We start from the raw sequence: 14,030 nt of genomic DNA, 5'->3' as shown, positions 1-14,030 counted from the left end.
TAGAATAATAACAGCATTCAGACTCTCGTTCAGCCTCCTTTCTGTCGCTAACTTTCCAGACGATCATATCCCTGTCCTCCTACGCCATAGACAAATTGAAACAGTTTTATATTAAGAAAATATTCTCCATAGATGTTCAGATGGATTGACTTTGTGGGTAACTTGAATGAATGGGTCCTGTTATAGCAGGCGTTTAGTTGGAGATGAGATGCTGCTGTGGTTTGTTCTCTGCAGGAGAGCCTGACTACCTGCCTTTATTGTGGAACTGTCTGTCTCTCTCTGTCTGCCTGTCTACTTTTCTCTACTCTTTCTTCTTGTTTTTCTGCTTTCTTCTCTCTCTCTCTTCCCCCTCTCTCTGTCTGGATCTCTCTCTCCTTAAGGATCAGATCAGGGCATCTCTTAGCGGATGTCAGGCAGCATTAGCCAGCAGAGACACAGGCTGCTGCTCCCCAGTCAGTTCACTTCTCCAGACGTAGGCTGGCCCCTCTGTAAATTTGACAGGGGACAGGTGACAACCCCATATTGTGTGTGTGGATGTGTGTGACTTCACTCCTGTATTTTATATATTTAGTTTGACGTGTATATTCTGCAAGTGTGTACTCGTGTGTGTAGAGCTGCCTACTGTGTGTGTATTCACGAGCACATGACCTCCCTATATATATGTGTGTGTGACCTCCCTGTGTGTGTGTGTGTGTGTGTGTGTTTCAGAGGGCACGTCTCTGGCAGAACAAGTGAGAAGGATAAAGGACATTGAGGCCATCGAGAGTGATTCCTTTGTTCCTCAGGCTTTCAAATCATCCCGAGATGGTTTAAAGGTGCGTCTCTTTCTCCTTCCCTCCCTCTCTCCCTCCCTGGGTCTCTTATTGAATTTCTCTCCCCAGTGTTCCCTGGTCCACAGACGGAGCCGACCGAATCAAGCCTCCTATTCAGGGCCGCTTGGCTCCTCCGTCTGTTGGAGAGCGAGACGCTCCGGCTCATCTGCCGCCCTCGCCACGGAAACGAGAAGGGCGCCACAAAAGAGACGGGCCCCCGTCTTCCTCTCATTGTCTCTCTCTCCCTTTCTCCCTGTCTCTGGGTCCATTCTCTCTCTTTCTTTCCCTCTGCCACTCTCTCTCTCCTTCCGTCACTTTCCGCCTCTCTGTTCCTCATCCCCTTGTCTTTCCGTCTCTCCAACCCTTTCTCTCATTTTCTCCGTCCATCTCTTCCCTCCCCCCTGCCTTTAATGGGGGCATGAGAAGCTGATTCTTTTGTTTTCTCGACTTCTCCTCTCCTTTTCTGTCGCGAGTTCCTCTCTTGCCCCCGGTCCAGATGAGGACTCTGTCTGGCTGTGTTTGATCGGCTCACTGCCAGACCTGAGCGCATACTGCCTCCTGCTGGACACATACCACACCACACCCTTAATACCTTGCAGAGCAGTCTGTGCGTGTCAACATGCGCATGTATGTGTGTTAACCTGTGTGTGTGTGTGTGTGTGTCCAGGCTGAGCCCGTGGAGGTGCAGCAGGAGCCAGAGGCAGAGCTCCAGGAGGCGGAGGTGGCCTGTCTCCCTACAGCCATCCTCTACAACGACACCCACACCCTGGCCCACCCCGCCGTGCGTACTCACCACCACACCCACAGCACCAGGGGATATGAACCCGCAAGCCCCCTTGATTTGCAGTCAAATGCTCTGCCACGAAGCTATAGCTATTCCATGGTGATCTGATCACATGGGGTGCGTGTGGGGGAGGGGGGGGGTAGAAGAAACAGTGAGGGGTGGAAGGAAAGGGGGGTTGGGGGTGCATGCAAGTGGGGTCTGAAGCTAAGGAGAGCCGGGGTGGATGGGAGTGAAGGGGGGGAGCTGAGGGTAGTGAGGGGGTTTAGGAACAGAGAGGAGAGGGAGCTGAGGGTAGTGAGGGGGTTTAGGAACAGAGAGGAGAGGGAGCTGAGGGTAGTGAGGGGGTTTAGGAACAGAGAGGAGAGGGGGAGCCCACACTATAATGTATGAGTGTGAGGAAGTCATCCATCTCAGGATGGGAAACTGAGTTAGTCCTGAAGCATGCAGATCACACACACACACGCGCACACACACCGACAGTCTGATCTATGGCAGCAATATGCCCTAGGCGGGCACTAACCAATTAGGACTGATGATTCCCATTACCCCCGGCAACCGAGCACTTGTCACCCTGGGCTCATTACCACGGCGACAGCGAGACAGGCCCCGCTCCGACACGCATTGCGCGTGTTGAATCTAACACGCAGATAACACGCCTATGGATCCATAAGCTGGCATGTTACTCACTACACACATGTTTAAGTGTGAAGAGGGTGGGGAGTTAGGCCAGAGATGAAGAAGAGGTTGTCACACACACACACACTCTCACTCAGATAGAGCTCGGATGTGATTGAGGCTATTGCTCATGCATCGCTACACACATCGCTCCCACACACACACTCGTAAGCCTTCACAGACACGTACACAGACGAATGCACACACTCACACACACATATTGAATCTAGGAATGATGCGTGTCTCTACTGCTTGTGTTTGTCACACTCTGCTACATCCTGTCTCTACCAGTAGAATGTACTCAGGCTTTCTAATAAATAATGTTAATAAACACACTGCACGTCTGTCAGAGCAGTCTCTCTCACACAAACACACACATGCACTCGCATACATACACACACATACACCGTCTCTGGCACAAACACATACACACAGTGTGCTGCAGTTTGTGCTGTCGTATGCTAGGTGGCCTAGCCTGTGTCATCACATGCTGCTGACCCCAGGCCCTCACTCAGGACTGACCCAGGGGTCAGTGGGGCGGGGCTAACACTCCTGTGCCAGCTTCATCATGACCGTCCTGCCGGGCAGGGCAGGGCACTGACTCACACATCCTGGGTGTCAACCTGGAGGAGGTGGGGAGAGAGAGGGGAGGGAGAGAGAGAGAGAGAGAGAGAGAGAGAGAGAGAGAGAGAGAGAGAGAGAGAGAGAGAGAGAGAGAGAGAGAGAGAGAGAGAGAGAGAGAGAGAGAGAGAGAGAGAGAGAGAGAGAGAGAGAGAGAGAGAGAGAGAGAGAGGAGAGAGGGAGAGAGGGAGAGAGGGAGAGAGGGAGAGAGAGAGAGAGAGAGAGAGAGAGAGAGAGAGAGGGAGGGAGAGGGAGGGTAGGGTGGTGGTAAGAGAGTTAACCGGTTGGAGGCAGATTACCATCACCAGCATGGACATGAGTTGGTTATACATGTACCCATTTGTCACTTCATCTCTATGTGCTGTAAACATGTGTTTTGTGGGTTTGTTTGTGTGTGTTTCTCTCCAGTTGTTTGTGGAAAAGGAGAAGGCTGAGGAGATGTGGCTTGCTAGGCTGGTCTCTATGCGACAGGAGAGGCTCATGGGAAGTCCTGTTCCGTGAGAAGATCCATCCTGGCCCTGGTCCATTCTTCCATGTCTAGCTATGGTCTAGTTTAGTTTGAAATCTCAGATCTGCTGTGTTGAGGTTGTGGGGGTGGGGTATGTTTTTGTCTTTTGAAACTGTTTTATGACTTTTCCTTTGATTTGTAATAAACTTCAACAAATGGGACCCAGTTGTGTGTGAGTCATAAGAGGGAGATGATGATGATGATGATGATGATGATGATGAGGGTGGTGGTGGTGATGAAGAAGGCTAACTGTATGCTGTCTGACTTGTCAGACTTGCTGTAAGTATGGCTGGGCTGCAGGCACAAACCCACTCGGCTATTTGTGGTATGACCACATGCTTGATTTATAACAGGACTGCTGAGGATGCGACGAAGGGCAATTCCAGCTTCTTTCCCACACACTACGCAGACACACACTCACACTACACACGCACACACTAACTCAGTAATGCTCATGAATATTGTTGCAGACTCTGTGGGCAGGTGGAGACCAGTATAATCTCGTACATTCAAAGGTAGACCTGTGCTGGTCTGAAGTGTGTGCTTATGAGTATGTGTGTGTGTGTGTGTGTGTGTGTGTGTGTGTGTGTGTGTGTTTGTGTGCATGCTTATGAGTACAAGTGTGTTTGTCCGTGTGTGTAAGGGTCTGTCTTTGTAACTCTCTCAGCAGATGGCGGTCCTTACATCAGTCAGCCACATGCCACAGTGTCGGGTGGCACTCCCCCTGAGACATGTTCTTCAACTCAGCTGGTACTAACAAAGAACCACTTCAGTCAACAAGCCAACTATGTTGGGTTTTATGTGAAGAAAGACATTTGATGAAACAAAAACTTGTATTATAGTACAGTATGTGTGCCGTTGTCAACTGTATTTGAAGTTGTTTGGGATAGATTGGGACTTTCAATTCAGCCTTCAAGCAAGTCTGATGAAAAGTACACGTGTGCTACTGATACAGCTAGAAGTAAAGTCGAATTTTTCTGGACATTTCCATCGTTACGTTGTCATGGCAGCCACCCACAACATACCGTTCCACTGATACAACCCTGTCGCGCTGGGAATAGCCGACCAATAGGAGGTCGAGACTGAGGTCATATGGCTCCTTGCGCTGCAACGCACCGCTTTGATATGCGGTTGGTTTCTATAGTAAAGCACACACCGCGCAGGGGCTGGGACACCTGCAGTAGGACGCGATCTCTGGTCAGCTACTTAGACCTCTGTGACAAATCTATATTTTGCACCGCAACTTTACAGCTCAAATCAACATGTTCAACAGTCTTCTCAGGGAATTCGATGAGGATCCATTCTTCTCGTGAGTAAATACGTTGTCACGTTGTCTCTTGTTCACTAGTCAATTTGCATGGACCTAATTCCAGACCTTTAGAATGTTTATTTTCATAACATTAAAACGTAAACAGCGTCACTCAGACTTGATATCTCAATATCTCAAGGACAGTTATCAACTACTACTGGCTTCTGTAACTATTGGACAGTTTTGGCATTCGTCCAAATTATAGTATGACAGCTGTCATAAATATGATCGCATCACAGCTTCTCCATGTAATAGTTCAAACATAGTCTAAACGTCAGTAATCATGCTGCAAAGCTTAATGACGTTTAAGTTATATAATAACGTAACTTTAATGCAAAATCATATTTATATTAAAACATATATTTATTTAAACGTATCAATAGCATAAATCAGTAGATTACAATTACACCAGTCCTTTGATGGTGGTATTCTCTCTTTAGTCATGACCTATGACCCTTTCTACCCGGCCTATTGTAGCTACTTGGTGTGTGCATGTTTACCAGCGGTTGGGTCATGCCTAACTTAGCTATGAATGTTATATTGGGTTGATGCTTAAACTGAACAAGTCAGGAGTGTATGAGTATGTTGTGCAACAAACAATCCATGGTGTCATCCTTCCTCTCTCTCCATCTACCCCTCTCTCTCTCTATAGCTCATCAAGGTAAGACTCGTTCGGTCCTCTTGGCATGCCTCAGTAATCATTCTCTATTCTATCAGTTTAGTTTGGGAACATTCCAGAACTTGGTCTCTACAGAATGTTTGAACTCGTTGAACCGATATTCTACTTCTTGTCCTTCTCGTCAGGGATCCATTCCAGGCTCACAATGAGCGCATGCGTCAGATGATGCGTAGCTTCTCGGATCCCTTCGGCCGAGACTTCGCGCCCAGTCTGATGGACAGGCAGGACCGGGGCCGTGGTAACCAGGGGCAACCAGGCTCCAGTTTAGCACTAAGGGATGGACATAGAGTAAGATCATCTCTCTCTCCCCCCCCTCTCTCTCTCTCTCTCTCTCTCTCTCTCTGTCTTGTTAGTTTCAGACTCAGTCAGGTTTTGGAGAGGTATTTTGTGTTTACATAGTTACCTGTGGTTGTCAGGTCTGTCTTCCTTGGTTATAGCATGGATATATTGCGTGAGTCAGCTCTACCATAGAGGACCTCTGATTATGTGTGTATGTGACTGGTTGACCTACATACTCCTCATGTAGGTCAGTGAGTGTAACATCTCAAACACATGGTCAAACTCACCTTCATTGCCCCTCTGTTAGACATGCTTGATACAGAATCCCGCCTCTTTATCCTACCACAGCACTGATCACGGACACACAAACACACACACCTCAATCTACTGAGACTTAAAAAAAAGGACTAAAACATATATTTTTTGCAGTTAGAATTTTAATTAACCCTGCAATTGTTGCATTATCTATTTGTATTTGATATTGATGTTCTTACCTTGCTTTTATAATCTTAACTGTTAGCACTTTGAGATTTGCTTTAAATGTAAAGTGCATTACAAATAAAATCTATTATTATTATTATTACATACGCACGCGCTTAACACACACATGCACTCACGCACACACTCTCACACACACACAATGAGTGAGGTTTACCAGGGTCAGTGTGGACAGCAGCCATGGCTGTGTAATGTGATCTCTTTATCACTGATGTGCTGCTTCTCAACAGCAGCGGAGCAGAGCCTGGCTGCAGGGGGGGGCAGGGTTACGTGGAGGGTAACTGAAGGGGGGGGGGGTGCTGCTCCCAGACTCCCACACCCCCTGCATAGTTATCTTTATCCCCAGGGAGAAGTATTTATAGGACTTTGATCCACTGACACACAGCTTTCGGACACCTTGTCCCCAGGGCACCGTCACCCTCCAGTCTGTCACATTTGAAAAATGTTCAAGGTTTCGATGCAGTCTCTTGATGCAAGTCTGCAAACATAAAAAAAGATAACTTTTTGTAATTTTACGAAAAGCGTGGCAAGGTGAGAACACATCCTCGTCCGACGGATCCAGTCACCAATCAGAACCCTGTAAAATCCCAGTCCCTTTTCAGTAGTGCCTTCCACGCCCACCAGGTCTGTCCTAAAGCGGCAGGCTCCTTAAACTAGATATCTGCAGGGGGGGGGGGGGGGAGAAGACCCAGGAGAGCCTGCTTCTAGGAGAGCTGCGAAGAACACACGTCAAAATACACTCGTTTGTTTTGACAGCAGCCTGGTTCGAGGTTACGGTTATCTGGGCTAAACCGGGACATCTACATTTCACTGCTTTACCTGGGATAGCTACAGAAATATTGTTAAAGGGATTACATGCACAGATGTTGAAAAATTATCTCGAAAGACTACGTAGACCAGCGTACTAGTGCAGTTGCCTGTGTTGTAGTGTTTTGAGTGTTAATGTAGTAGTGCTGTTGTGTTGTTTTATAGAGGTTGGTGTAGTAGACTAGTGTTTTAAGTAGATGTTTTGGTGTAGTATTATATTGTAGAGGTCGGTGTTTCGGTGTAGTAGTGTTTTGTAAAGGCAGGTGGTGGGTGTTTTTGATGTCATCTTGCTGTTGTTTTCCTCTCTAAGCATTTGTTTGGCAAAGCGTCCTGGCATGAACACACAGTTATCATGACCCACAGATCTGCCCTGCATAGCTCCCCAGTATCAGGTGCACTTCCCTTCAAACATCTGTGCCCTGTGTGGATCATCTGTCTCAAACACACACACACACACACACACACGCACACAGGACTGTATAGGCCTATTAGGTGTCACTCTCACTACCTTCTTAATTAATCTCACCTTTCAGGAGGCTAGATTCGGGACAGCTAATGTGCTGTCTATAATCAGAGAAGACATAGGTTCAAGTGCTATATTGATTTCATGTGTTGTTTTGAGGTAGTTTAGCTCCACTACAGCTAAAGTTTCCTCGGCCTAGCTGGTTCTAGAAGCCATTCTTCCAAAGCACGCCTCTCTCAGGGATCCGTCCCATCAGTTCCTAGAACACATGCCTTCAGAGCTCATCTCTCACCATGGTGGTTCACAGACAGCTGGCCTCTGATACCCAGCTGGCCTCTACCACCCCCCCCCACACACACACACACACACAAACACACCCTCTGGCAAGGAAACCTAGCCTGCTAGTTACAGGAACCCATATGTGTGATTGTGGAACAGTTCCTAGAACTCGCACCTTGGAATAACAGCAAGTGGGCCTCTTTGCCCCCTAACTCCCACCCAGGGGAAAAGAGATGGGGTGAGCTAGACATAGAGACAGGGAGACAGGACAGGGAGTCAGGACAGGAGAGAGAGACATGACAGGACCAGTGAGATAGAGAGACAGGACAGATAAATGAGACAGGACAGGGGGACAGGACAATACAGGGAGACAGGACAAGACAGGGAGACAGGACAAGACAGGACAGGGAGACAGGACAAGACAGGACAGGGAGACAGGACAAGACAGGACAGGGAGACAGGACAAGACAGGACAGGGAGACAGGACAAGACAGGGGGACAGGACAAGACAGGGAGACAGGACAAGACAGGGAGACAGGACAGGACAAGACAGGGAGACAGGACAGGACAAGACAGGGAGACAGGACAAGACAGGGGGACAGGACAAGACAGGGAGACAGGACAAGACAGGGAGACAGGACAGGACAAGACAGGGAGACAGGACAAGACAGGGAGACAGGACAAGACAGGGAGACAGGACAGGACAAGACAGGGAGACAGGACAAGAAAAGGACAGGGAGACAGGACAGGACAAGACAGGGAGACAGGACAAGAAAGGACAGGGAGACAGGACAAGACAGGAAGACAGGACAGCACAGGGAGACAGGACAGGGAGATGGGACAGGACAGGACAGACAAATGAGACAGGACAGGGAGCCAGGCCAGGACAAAACCCAAAATAATGTGTTAAAGACCCCCTCCATCCATGCTCTACATTTTGCACTCTCACCCTCTCCCCGTCCATCTGTCTATAAATACACACCAGTGCTCCAAAAGGAACCAGCATGTATTAGTGCAGAGATTCCTCTGGGATGTATAATTGGCTGTGGACTTCATAGATCCCCATCATCCGGGAGCATTTTACATCACAGTGACCTTTGGAAAGAGCTGAGTGGGCGGGCTGGGTCCGCTGCTGTTGACCGGGCCAGGTCTGCAGCCCGTCCAGAGCTTCCCAGAATGAGGTTCTGTTTCAGCGCTAAAGCCCACCCTAATCCCAGGCAGCGTGGCCCAATTACACACACTGCACCGGGCTCTCAACACCATGGTGACCCCTGTCCTGCACACACACACACACACACACTCTCACACACCACACATACTCTCTCAAACACACATACTCTCATACACCAAACACAAACATATGTTCTCTCAAACACCACTCATACACACACGTAGGCCTACGTTTACACACCACATACACCAAAACACACACACACACATAAAACACCACTGTGATCCTTGTACCATGCACAAACTCACTGCCCCCGGCCAGGGCCAGACTGCTGGGATGTTTGTCCAGGACTGCAGGGTCATAAACACCCCAAGGGACTGGTCCGAGGTGATGAAGGAGGGACGGTTCGCCTCTCCTCCTGTCCTTCTCCCGTGGGCACGTTCAAGGCCTTGTGCAGCACAGGAACTGTGTCAGGAGCTTAGTAGCCGCCGCGCTCAGTAAACTGACCCGAGAACAAAGCCTTGAGAACCTTGAAGATCGTTTGATGGATTGTGTGTTAAAGTCCTTTGACATGACATGAACATGTGTGTGCCCAAATGTGTGTGTATGCCAGAATAGTTACACCTTTGTCTGATTCCATGCTATTATATTCTATGCTTGGCTAGTTTAGGCCAAGCTATGCCATGCTATGCTAACTTCTGACTGTTACAATGTGCTGCTTCTTCAGGGGATGAGTCAGTCGCTTTCTCCCTTCAGTGACAGCACGGTCAGTAAGCCTAACCCTAACCAACGCTGTTTGAATTTTGAATCAAACGTTTGACAGACATGCAGCATGCGCCAACACTAACCCAGCCCAGACAGCTTAACCCTGTTTAACACACTCAGCATGGGGGAATCTTCTGGTAGGTGAAGGAGATAGCTAGAGCAGACATATCCACATATTAGGTTACACTTGGGCCATAGAGTTGATCTATCTCAGCTGTCTATACTGGCTGATGAGGACACTTGCTTGAAGGGGGGGGGGGGGGGGGTTCTGTTATGACCTATAGACATTAAACAGTAAAGTAAACATTGATATCTCATATCAGCTGCAGCTCTGTTGATGTGTAGCAGGTGTTGGAGGGGGGGCTGGAGGAGGTGTGTTGATAGTGATCTCCCTGCTGGAGCCAGGGGCCACTCTAAATAAAGGGCTGCCCAGTAAGGTCTGCTCTCTGATCAAGCTCTTCAGATACCTGAAGGGGGAACACTGCTTTATTATTATACGGCATTGGTGTGTGTGTATGTGCATGCATGTGTGTGTGTGTGTGTGTGCGTATGCATGCGTGTGTGTGTGCGTGTGTGCTTGCGTATGTGTGGATATTTACTGGATATGGCTGTTTTATGAGCTGGTAATGCCAGTCCACCAGCTGGCATACTGGGGCAGGTCAGTGAGCAGGGCAGGCAGGCTGACTGGGAAAGCTACAGTTCTGCTTTGTGTAATGGAATGGAAGTGTTCATCCAGATATATTAACTGCTGTGCTGTATTCTGGGGAAGGTTATGAAGCACTTTAACATGTGTGTTTGTATCTAACCACAGGTCGTTAAACTGTAGGAAATGTTTACAGGCATTTGTTCAAACTTGTAAACTTCCTCCATGATGAGAACATATACATGCAACCTCTACACAGCCTCTATTTAACCTCTGAACGATCTCTGACAATCAAGTGACAAACTCTGCTTTTTTCTCTCTCTCTCTCTCTCTCTTTCTCTCTCTCTCTCTCTCTCTCTCTCTCTCTCTCTCTCTCTCTCTCTCTCTCTCTCTCTCTCTCTCTCACACACACTTTCTCTCTCACTCTCTCTCTCTGTCTCTCACCCCTCGCTTCCAGAACATGGAGGTGAGGAATCCCTTCAACATGTTTGACAGCATGATGGTGGGAATGAGGAGCAGGATGGAGGACATGCACCGAAACTTTGTGAGTAATTTAAGGCTACTGTCTCCATGTGTGTGTCTGTGGGTATAGTCATACCTATCTGTGTTTGTGTACAGTATGTGTTTACTCATGTCTACCTGTGTTTGTGTGTGTTCCCCAGGAGAACCTGTCGACAGACTCCAACAGTCACTCGTTCAGCTCCTCGTCAGTGATGACCTACTCCAAGGTTGGGGATGAGGCCCCCAAGGTGTTCCAGGCCTCCTCACAGACACGCCGTGCTCCAGGAGGGGTAGGGAACACTCCGGAACATGCCCCAACATAAGATGACATGCTCGGACACACCTTAACACGCCACACCATAACATGCTGGTATATGCCTTAACGCAACTTAACATGCTCGTAAACATTATAAGATGCCTTAACATGCCGCAACACAACAAGAAACACCCAAAACCTGCAGTTACACACCCTAGCATCTGGGGCCTGACCAATGATTGGTCATCCTTACACAGCAAGCCTGTTGATTGGTCCAATGCGGCATGCTGATGGTTGTGATTGGCTATTCCTGGCCCAGATCAAGGAGACGAGGCAAGCTGTGCGGGACTCGGAGAGCGGCCTAGAGAAGATGTCCATCGGCCACCACATCCAGGACCGAGGTCACGTGATGGAGAAGAAACACAACAAGAAGACTGGGGAGAAAGAGCTCAACCAGGACTTCGAGAACCTGGACGAATGTAAGACCGCCACACACACACACCAATAGATACACACACATACACCAATAGATACACACAGGCAGATAGATACGCACACACATCAATAGACACACACACAGAGATAGATACACGCTGCACACAGATAGATTGAGACTGTACGCACGTGTGATGTGACCTCTGACCCCATCTCTCCAGCTGAGGCTCAGTCCTTCGATGAGGAGTGGCAGAGGGAGGTGTCCAAGTTCAGATCTTCTGGCCCCATGTCTTCTCTGGAGGCCCCCAGGCCCCCCCGGGGAGTCCAGCGTGCCGCCCTCACCGGCCCCCAGCAGGGCCACAGGTCAGTACCACACACACACACACACACACGTGCATCAGAAAACACAGTACAAACAGTGACCCAACACTATGACACCTTACACCATACGTCTCACCCAGTCCTGTAACCTAAGCGGTACAGTCAGTTTTCAAGTTCATGAACGTCTAGACATAACTGTGTCTCTGTGTTCCCCTCTCTCCTCATCAGGAACAAGCCTGCAGCAGAAGGCAAGCAACAATCGCACTTCAATAACCTCAATGTGACAGGAACTGGGGTGCCCAAGCAGTAGGTGTGTATGTGTGTGTGTTTATGTGTGTATGCTAATAAAGCTCTCTTCAACATCTACACACTGGTGCTTCACATGCAGTACATGCTCCTCTCTCTACATGTATGTTCCTCAGAGACATACATGTTAGTCCACACACGTGTCTCCCTCATCACAGTGTAGAAGGTAGCAACCTAATCACAGGAACGCTGACATTAAGCTAACAGAAAATGCTGAAATGATTTTTTTCCTTCAAAAATTTGGGTAAAATTGTGTTTAGAATCACGTTTGGCAAACTTTGTTTTATAGCTGTGTCGTCCTGCCAAAGGGGTGGGATTTGTAACTAATTTGTGACTAATTTTGATTGGTTCCTCAATGCCAGTCAAGCTTACTTAAGTAGCTAAACCTACTGAAGTGTTAGTGAAATGCAGTAGCACACACCAGGAACGCATAAGCTATCAAGTTCAAATGATCTCAAAAGTTATTTCAAAACAGTACAAGGACACAAACTTCTGATAGAAACCAAAGTTTCCAAGCACTGAAATGGTATAACTACATTTTCGCAACTGTAAAGTATCAATTAGGCATACATTTCAAAGGTCATGAATACAAAGTCTCAATTTGCCTCTGCTTGTTCTCCATTGGTCATAAATGCACCAAAAGGACACTAAGGTATATTAATGCATTTAGATGGCTGAGCCCTGTAAGTGCACTTAGACATCCTGTCTGTATGTAATTATGTTTGGAAGTTTAGTAGTGGGCACTGTTCTATAAAATGTAATGTATCTGCTGTAATCTTTGTAAAAAAAAAAAAAAGATGATTATAGCCTTTTTATATTGTTACTTTTTGCAATTTTTTTCTGTTTTGCATTCAGTTGTCTACTCTGTTCCGGTCAAGATGAAAATGTCTTGAGTGCTATTCTAAAAGAGTCTCTTGGAATCTTTACAGATTGTATTGGGGTCTTTGGTTCATTGGTTTCAAATGAAAATAAATGTCTCTAAAGAGTCTCTCTCAAAGAAAAATTGGCCGTGTTTGTAAATTATTTGTTGCACTGTGTATCTAAACTTTAACTTACAATGTAGAGCAGGTATGCTTGTGTGCAGTTTGTGTGTTTGGGGTGTAGTGTGTATATTTGTGTGTTTGGGGGGTGGATGTAGTGTGTCTGCATGTATGTGTTTGGGGGGGGGGGGTGTAGTGTGGGTGTGTGTTTGTGGGGGGTGGTGTAGCAGGGGCGTAGTGTGTGTGTGTGGTATTTTTAGGGCAGACCTGTCAGTGACTCAGAGCCTTCTGAGCTGTCTCACACAGCTGTTAGGAGATCAGTGACATCACGTGCACTGTCATGTGCTTTGTGATTGAGCTATGCCTAATTTATCAGTGTGAACTCCACTAAGACTATTAAGACCACAACTTTCATCTGTAGTAAAATCTGTACCACATGTCATCATGTTCATACATCAGTTAGATTTAGATCCATCCATTCTTTCAAGCTTTATTTAATCAAATCAAGTCAATCTGATGTATTTATTTTTATAACTTTCACTTGCCATCCAAAAGCCTACTAGCTACTTTACTTGATGCATGTCCACAGCCCCTGCCATCTCTTGGAAGTTTCTTGAAGAATAATGAAACCTTGAGCCATTCAGACGCTTCCCTCCCAGTGTCCAAATGTGGAATGCCAACATAGAACATGAAGTGCATGTTGGGAAGGGAGGGAGAGGGTCGATCATGGGTCTACTGTGTCAGAGAGAGGGGGGTCATGGGTCTCCTGTGTCAGTCTCAACACCCAGAGGTGTGTTTATGTGACAGAGACCATGAGTCACCAAGGATCGCTGCCCTCTCAGGGGGTCAGGGCGAGACTGGATCCCAGAGAACACCTGCATGGCCTGGGTAGCTGGTTATGGCTACCCCCCTCCATGGACACTAGTCTGGAGCTGAGA

At 47.7% G+C, this 14,030-nt stretch overlaps 2 protein-coding genes across 7 annotated transcripts in view; both read left to right on the top strand.

The window, feature by feature from the left end:
* Nucleotides 1-3,561, top strand: part of rsrc1 (arginine/serine-rich coiled-coil 1) — a 77,461-nt gene extending 73,900 nt beyond the window's left edge. For all 3 annotated transcript variants that reach the window (XM_084674610.1, XM_084674611.1, XM_084674612.1), the window contains 3 exons: nucleotides 709-815; nucleotides 1,480-1,593; nucleotides 3,301-3,561. In XM_084674610.1, the coding sequence (XP_084530736.1) occupies nucleotides 709-815; nucleotides 1,480-1,593; nucleotides 3,301-3,393 (314 nt within the window). In that variant the 3' untranslated portion in view covers nucleotides 3,394-3,561. The remainder of the gene's footprint in view (nucleotides 1-708; nucleotides 816-1,479; nucleotides 1,594-3,300) is intronic.
* Nucleotides 3,562-4,537: 976 nt separating this feature from the next.
* On the top strand, nucleotides 4,538-13,115 carry mlf1 (myeloid leukemia factor 1). 4 transcript variants are annotated; one of them, XM_084674326.1, is made up of 10 exons: nucleotides 4,538-4,709; nucleotides 5,362-5,370; nucleotides 5,514-5,676; nucleotides 9,613-9,651; nucleotides 10,751-10,837; nucleotides 10,956-11,084; nucleotides 11,370-11,529; nucleotides 11,707-11,848; nucleotides 12,035-12,116; nucleotides 12,968-13,115. In XM_084674326.1, the coding sequence occupies exons 1-9, from the start codon at nucleotides 4,663-4,665 to the stop codon at nucleotides 12,114-12,116; spliced, it is 858 nt and encodes a 285-aa protein (XP_084530452.1). In that variant the 5' UTR covers nucleotides 4,538-4,662; the 3' UTR covers nucleotides 12,968-13,115. The 4 variants fall into 4 exon arrangements, with proteins under 4 accessions (XP_084530452.1, XP_084530453.1, XP_084530455.1 ...); XM_084674327.1 differs by lacking the exon at nucleotides 5,362-5,370 and having other exon boundaries at nucleotides 4,539-4,709; nucleotides 12,035-13,115; XM_084674329.1 differs by lacking the exon at nucleotides 9,613-9,651 and having other exon boundaries at nucleotides 4,539-4,709; nucleotides 12,035-13,115.
* Nucleotides 13,116-14,030: the final 915 nt, after the last annotated feature.

Source organism: Hypomesus nipponensis, chromosome 15 (genome assembly GCF_054491055.1).
Source record: "Hypomesus nipponensis isolate SF chromosome 15, ASM5449105v1, whole genome shotgun sequence".
In the NCBI taxonomy this organism is placed as follows: domain Eukaryota; kingdom Metazoa; phylum Chordata; class Actinopteri; order Osmeriformes; family Osmeridae; genus Hypomesus; species Hypomesus nipponensis.
This window is presented reverse-complemented; position numbering and strand designations above follow the sequence as displayed.

Excerpts from the sequence above, each read along its gene's own strand:
- mlf1 (XM_084674326.1), top strand. The coding sequence starts at position 4,663 with ATGTTCAACAGTCTTCTCAGGGAATTCGATGAGGATCCATTCTTCTC. Across the intron at positions 11,085-11,369 it reads CACGCCGTGCTCCAGGAGGG|ATCAAGGAGACGAGGCAAGC; the intron begins GTAGGGAACACT and ends TTCCTGGCCCAG. Across the intron at positions 11,849-12,034 it reads GGCCCCCAGCAGGGCCACAG|GAACAAGCCTGCAGCAGAAG; the intron begins GTCAGTACCACA and ends TCTCCTCATCAG.